The sequence below is a fragment of the Aplysia californica genome, unplaced genomic scaffold (assembly GCF_000002075.1).
Source record: "Aplysia californica isolate F4 #8 unplaced genomic scaffold, AplCal3.0 scaffold00958, whole genome shotgun sequence".
NCBI lineage: Eukaryota > Metazoa > Mollusca > Gastropoda > Aplysiida > Aplysiidae > Aplysia > Aplysia californica.
The window spans coordinates 136413-142502 of NW_004798228.1; the positions used below are offsets into that span (position 1 = coordinate 136413).

The 6090-nt window shown below is 41.1% G+C and overlaps 1 protein-coding gene across 4 annotated transcripts in view; it reads left to right on the forward strand.

Moving 5' to 3' along the window:
• The window catches only part of LOC101858674 (outer dense fiber protein 2), a 48053-nt gene that overhangs the window by 20449 nt on the left and 21514 nt on the right, over window positions 1–6090 (forward strand). For 3 of the 4 annotated variants that reach the window (XM_013089473.2, XM_035973034.1, XM_013089474.2), the window contains one exon: window positions 5337–5516. The exons of the other annotated variant lie outside the window; for it this stretch is intronic. In XM_013089473.2, coding sequence (XP_012944927.1) covers window positions 5337–5516 — 180 coding nt within the window. The remainder of the gene's footprint in view (window positions 1–5336; window positions 5517–6090) is intronic. 4 annotated transcript variants of the gene reach the window in all.

Below are 6090 nucleotides of genomic sequence, written 5' to 3' on the forward strand. Positions count from 1 at the left end.
CCCGCATAGTTTTGTTTTTGCTTTGTGTGCACCATATCTCAAATATCCCATGATGGGGCTCAGTACACCCAGCCCGTTTGTTTGTTCCCTCTGACCTCATAGGTAGCCATTCTGGTTATCATAATTAATTTTGCATGCTATGCTGTTAACTCTTTGTCTCTAATAAAAAGAAATTTCTTCTTTTTTGGCAACTTGAAAAAAGAGGGATGAAAAATGTAGGGGGTAAAAATTGCTTGCGTTTGTTAGTTAGAGCCTGCAGAATATGCTATCTGTGCACTTTGAGCAATTTAGTCATAAATCTATCACATGTAAGTAGAAAGTAAACATTCTCTCTCTGAGGTTTTGGTATTAAAATGCCTTGAAGCAAAGAAGAAAAAGGAAAGTAATGATCGATAAGACTCCGAAATAATCCTCAAAGAACAAGCTTCCTCAAACAAGAGAGTTTGCTCAGAAAGAAAAGATAATGCCCCCTTTTTAAAAATAATGAATGAGTTCTCTGACTTTGCTTAGCTTTCTTAGCTTCTAATGACGTCATTTTTGTATGTGACACTATCACTTCACAGAGACAAAGAGTTGAACGCCATGTCTTGTCTGTTTTTTTACAGTAACTGCTTGATGCATGCTTGTTGCTTGTGCTACCCACACCTTAATACATCATCTATTGTTGCAATAATAATTCCTTGTGGTTTTTTTAATACTCATTGCCCTGGCTTGTTGCGGCACCCGTGTGGATGTTTGCATTTTTGTGGTGTGAGACGCTTTGTAGGACATTTCATGTGTGGTTGGTTGGCGGGTGCTCTGGTTTGTTTTGCTCCTTCTTTCCTATCAAGCATCTATCGTCCTTATCTCCCCTCCTTCTTTTTTGTGTTTGTTACTCTCTTGTAACACCTCTAATCTTTGGCACTTATATGACCTTATTGTGTTGCAGGTGCCGTAAAACGCTAAAACTAAAACTAAGACATTTGGTGTGTGATTGTTGACAGCATGTGAGGGTGTCGCACTGGCTTCAGTGCTGCGGAAAGGTCTTTGTTTTGGAGGGGTTTTTAAACTTTTCAGAGGAATATCTGTTAAGGGTTTTGGAGAGGGGGGGTTTTGTGTTTTTTGGTTGTTGTTTTTCGGGGGGAAGGGGGGGGAGGGTGTTTGAAGGTTGGTTAGGGAAGAAAAGAAGAAAAGAATGCGCCCAGGTCTAATGTGTGTCTCACATCTGATATTTTTTTGGCTAATTGATATAGCCTTCTTTGTAGTTTAAGTATCCGCTGAACAATATGGGGGTTTTTTTGTCCTTCGGCTTAGTTACTCGTACATGTTGAAAAAGGCAGAGGACTTCAGCAAGGTTAAAGAAATAATAAAAATAAATTACACTTTTATTTGTCCCGGAAGGGTACTTTGGTTTACAATGGCAAACATACATATATACATACATAAATATACATAATTATAAATACGTACATCCATAAATACATGCATAAATACACAATATTACACAAATACAGAACAGTTTACAACTATGCCATTGTCGGTCACCACTGTGCAGCACCCTGTATTTTGAGCGAGGGTTGTCGTGCCTTGCTCAAGGACACACCCCAGTGACCACCCATCTGATCCCCGTGTCACCGACACTTGCTTGACATTACTTGAGTCTAAACTCACTACTCACTTAGCCGCTGGAGCCATGGTTGTCCATTATTACTATTATTACAGAACCGGAAACAGGCGAATGTAGTGGGGAGGCCCATATTCTATTCCCGATGTAAGAAAATTTTTATCCAGTACCTCAGTTGTTGTTTTTTTCTAGATGTAGCATGGTTGAAGCCTGCCTCCTAAATGATCTAAATTGTGTCTTTGGAGACATGAAAATACACCTACTTAAAAAAGAAAAAGAATTGAGTGTTGTCCATGGTGCGCCCCACATCGTTCGAAGTGTTTTTCTGTCAGAATGGAGAAAGAAGACAGTGGAGGTTGGTTAGTGTGAACCAGTACTTCTTGGAATTTCAAGTGAACTTTTCAATGAAAGTAAATGTCGTCCCTCCACTCTTAAACTCTTAAGGTAACACGTTAAAAATTAAAGCGTCTTTCGGGCATGACGTCGTGATGGTGGGGGGTTGGCGGGTGCTCTCTTGTGATTTGCTTCTTCTTTCCTAACAAACACCTATTGTCTTTATCTCCCCTCCATCTTTTTTGTGTTTGTTACTCTCTTGAGACACCTTTAATCTTCGGCACTTATATGAGCTTATTGTGTTGCAAGTGCCGCAAAACACTTACTAAAGCAAAAAACATCATGATGACCCATATTAAGTTGCCTCATGGAGAGTGGGCACCCAGTGTGTGCGTGCGAGATCAAGTAAGTAAGTCCAAAATGGGGAGCTAAAGCTTACTTTTACCAACGTTTCTTGCTGTAGAACCTTTGGTCATGTATGATCCTCGCTTTCTTTGTGTCGTGATACATATAATATATTCAGAGCAATCGCTTGTACCTTGGCAAATAACAAAAAAGTGTTGCAAATATGTGATTAATGCTTCTGTTAACTTCGTAGCGAGCTGAGAATGGTTACAATAATTGGGTCAATAGAGATGAATGTTCTGTTGTCGCTGCTTCTGCTTTTAATAGCATGTATCGCACTGTCATACAAGAGAAAAGGAGTCTTTAATCGAGATCTTGAGAATGCTGTACAGTCACACTTTCTTGCTTTAGGCATAATTTCTATCTCTCAAAGTAGAAGCACGGTAGTGGGATGACTTCCTGAGCCCAAAGCTTTAACCCGCTCATTTTCAAATTTGATTTAGTCTATTTTGTATCAGCTTTTTGGTCTTAGGAGTTACACATTCTCATTATATCTTTTTCGAGGTTGTTTTTTTTTTACTTTTTCGTAGAAATACGGATGAACATTTTGTCGATAGGGGAGTAAGCATACCTGCAATATTTTTTTTTTAATGAATCAATGCAGCAAGGTGATACATTGTTAGACACTAAAACTGATGTTGAAAAGGGTAAGCTGGGGAAGTTGGATGTAAAAAAAGGTAAAAAGTAAAGTTGGAAGCTTTTAAATCATTTGATATTGTTCTTCAAAGACAATTTAAGAAAAAGTATTTCACATGTCTTCGTGCAGTTCTTGAGGAATTATAGAAGCGAGTCCCAACATTTTGTGTAGATCTCTGTTTCTAGATAAATTATCATCTTTCTTGCTGTGGAACTTTGTGATTTCACTCTAAAGAATCTTAAAGCATCTTGTCGAGATGTGTCCCTCTATGCAAAATCACCCCCCCCCCCATGGCATGGTGGCAGGCTAGAGAATCTCTTATCTCACGTATCTCCATGGGTCGGATCTGACGTGCGGGCTGTATTTTGGTGACCCCTTGTGTTGTACCTAGGTCGAACTAATGGTGATTAGAATCTGGTAGATGTGGTTCTGGTTATAACGCATCGGGCAGCTAGTTCAAATGCCTCTTTCCAAACAGAATAATGTCTGATTTTAATCACAAATCTGGATCATTATAATAACATCAAATCATAACAAATTATAATTGGAAAGGTTAAATTCAAACGAGAACAAGTCATGTGCAAAAAACGTACTGTTGGAAGTGTAATTTTAGATATTTCCGCCCCCATCCCACAATTTAACCCTATCCGTACGCCCTGGGGTCATTTTGTACCCCCGGGGTTGTATTCTTCACATTTAGAATACTTCTAGTGCGAGGATCTCTTTGAAACTTTCAGTATTTCTCTTAAAATCATTTTGACAGACTGCTATGCAAAGCGTACCGATCGGATTAACAAGTACATTTCCTCTTTGGAAAGTGGTGGCACAGAATTCCCCACGTCATATGGATAAGATGGTAATGCACGACGTACGGATAGGGTTAAGAAAAGTCTGTGGTTCTGTTTATGTTACCATTGCCTTTTTGCAGAGATTGCAATATTAGCGAGGGAAAAAAACTAGTTTGGACCTGGGTTCGTTTGATTCTTCTAGAGGACATTGTATCATCTTTTTAAAAATTCTGTTTGTATTTTAAGGTACTGTTAGGAAAGAGATAGGTGTTGCTGGTGATGCAACTTTAGATGTGTTTATATGTGTATGGTGGGGTGGGGGTGGGACGGTTGCGATGTTCTTTTAAGTATATTTGTTTGTTTTGGGGGGGGGGCGATAAGTTGTTGGGGGTTTTTTTTCGGATCGGGGGGTGGGGGGGGGTATTGTCAAGTTTTCCAAAATAAAATATTAGTGTATTATAATACGTACTTACAGGTTCAAGTTTAGTTTGTAAACTTTACCAAAGTGTGGCCACATTCCTATATAATTTTTATAATTTGTGGTTGGCACTGCACAGTCTGTCCCCTATAACCCCACCCTCTCTCACCTTTGCTCACCCTCGCTCCGCACCCTTGCCCACCTTCAGACACCCTCTCTCTCACTTTTGCTCACCCTCATCCTCCTTCACCCACCCTCACCTACCCTCGCCCACCATTGCGCACTCTCGTACACTCTCATCTTTAGGCCGTCTGTCTTAAAAATGAAACAGGTTTAGAGGAACAACATTTGGTACAAAGCACCTTTCAGTTCCAAATTTGGACACGAATGTGTATTAAATTGTCTGTGTATATATATATATATATATATTATATATATAAAAGGTCAGAAAAAAAATGGTTGACACCCGATCATAATTAAGTAATGTTTTCTCTTTATCTTTGTTAATCAATGGACAATTTTAGCTAGTTTACAGTGTCTGCTTCTCATGTGTCACACTTGAAACAATGGGATAGAGGGGAAAAGCACGGTAATGACTCCGTTACGGGTCAGACATTTATAAGACAACATTAATTATTATTACGTTTACTTACCGACTGTTAGAAAATGGGACTGTGCTGTAAGTACACCGCTCGTGTTTAGTTGTCATGCCCTGGTAAGGCAGAAAAAGGCACTTCATCCCGGGAAAAGTAACTTTCGATACGATGCTACCATCCATTTGGGAAAAATACTGACAGGAAAAGACATAATAAATAGAGTTTACCTAAGTTTCCCAATCTGAACGTCCATTTCTAGGGGAATCAAAAAGTTACTCTTTAAAACGGGCTGTTTTATTTTGTAAATGGACGGCCTATACCCTTATACAACCTCACTTACTTCCACCAGCCATCGTCTACTTTCACCCACCATCACCAACTTTCACCCCCCTCACATATTCTCACTTACTTCCACCACCATCACCAACTTCCACCATTCTCACATATTCTCACTTATTTTCACTGCCCTCACATATTCTCACATACCCTCACCTACCCTGACTCACCATCACTTAGTTTCCCCCACCCTCACACACCCTCATAACACATATTCTAGAGCTCAGAAGGTGCGCGCCGAACGCCTGGAGGAGGATATATCCCGTCTGAACCAACGGCTGGCTGAGCTGGAGCGCGGCAGCATTGAGATGACCAGTCACATGACCACCAGCTCTGTCCGGCTGGAGGCGGTGGGCCAGGAGAAGACAACCCTTCAGTTGGAGAGTCAGAAGCTCAGGACGTGAGTGGTTGCCGAGGTTCTGCATGGTGGTACCGGTCAAGATATGGGTGATGGTTGTAGTTCTGGTCGTACCGGCCAAGATGTGGGTGGTGGTCATAGTTCTGGTTTTTCCAGTCAAGGTGTAGGTGGTACCCGTCTGCTGGGACTTTTCAGTAACCCACTTTCAGCACTTTTTAAGGACCCCCGGGCAAGTGTTGAGTTCTTGCGTGCTGTCGGCATCGGTGACTGTTTATGACGCCACAGCGCCAGAAGAAAGAGAGAGAGAGAGAGAGAGGTGGGTGGTGGTCATTGTTTTGATCTTACCGGTTAAGTTGCGGTTGGTCAAGGATCTGGCCTTACTGGCCTGGGATGTCATTGGTTACATAGTCAGGTCTTTACCGTCTTAGCGTCCACACAGTGAGCGGTGGTCATAGTTCTAGTCCTACTTGCCACTGATTGTGTTACTTTACTTTTACTTTTTTCATCTTCTGTTACCGTTAAGCGTCGAGACGCAATGCAGTTTTCTGTTGTAGGCCATTTCTGCAGCTCTTGTTGTTGAGATGTTGTAGTTTCTAGAGGTTTCCTTGACTCCCCG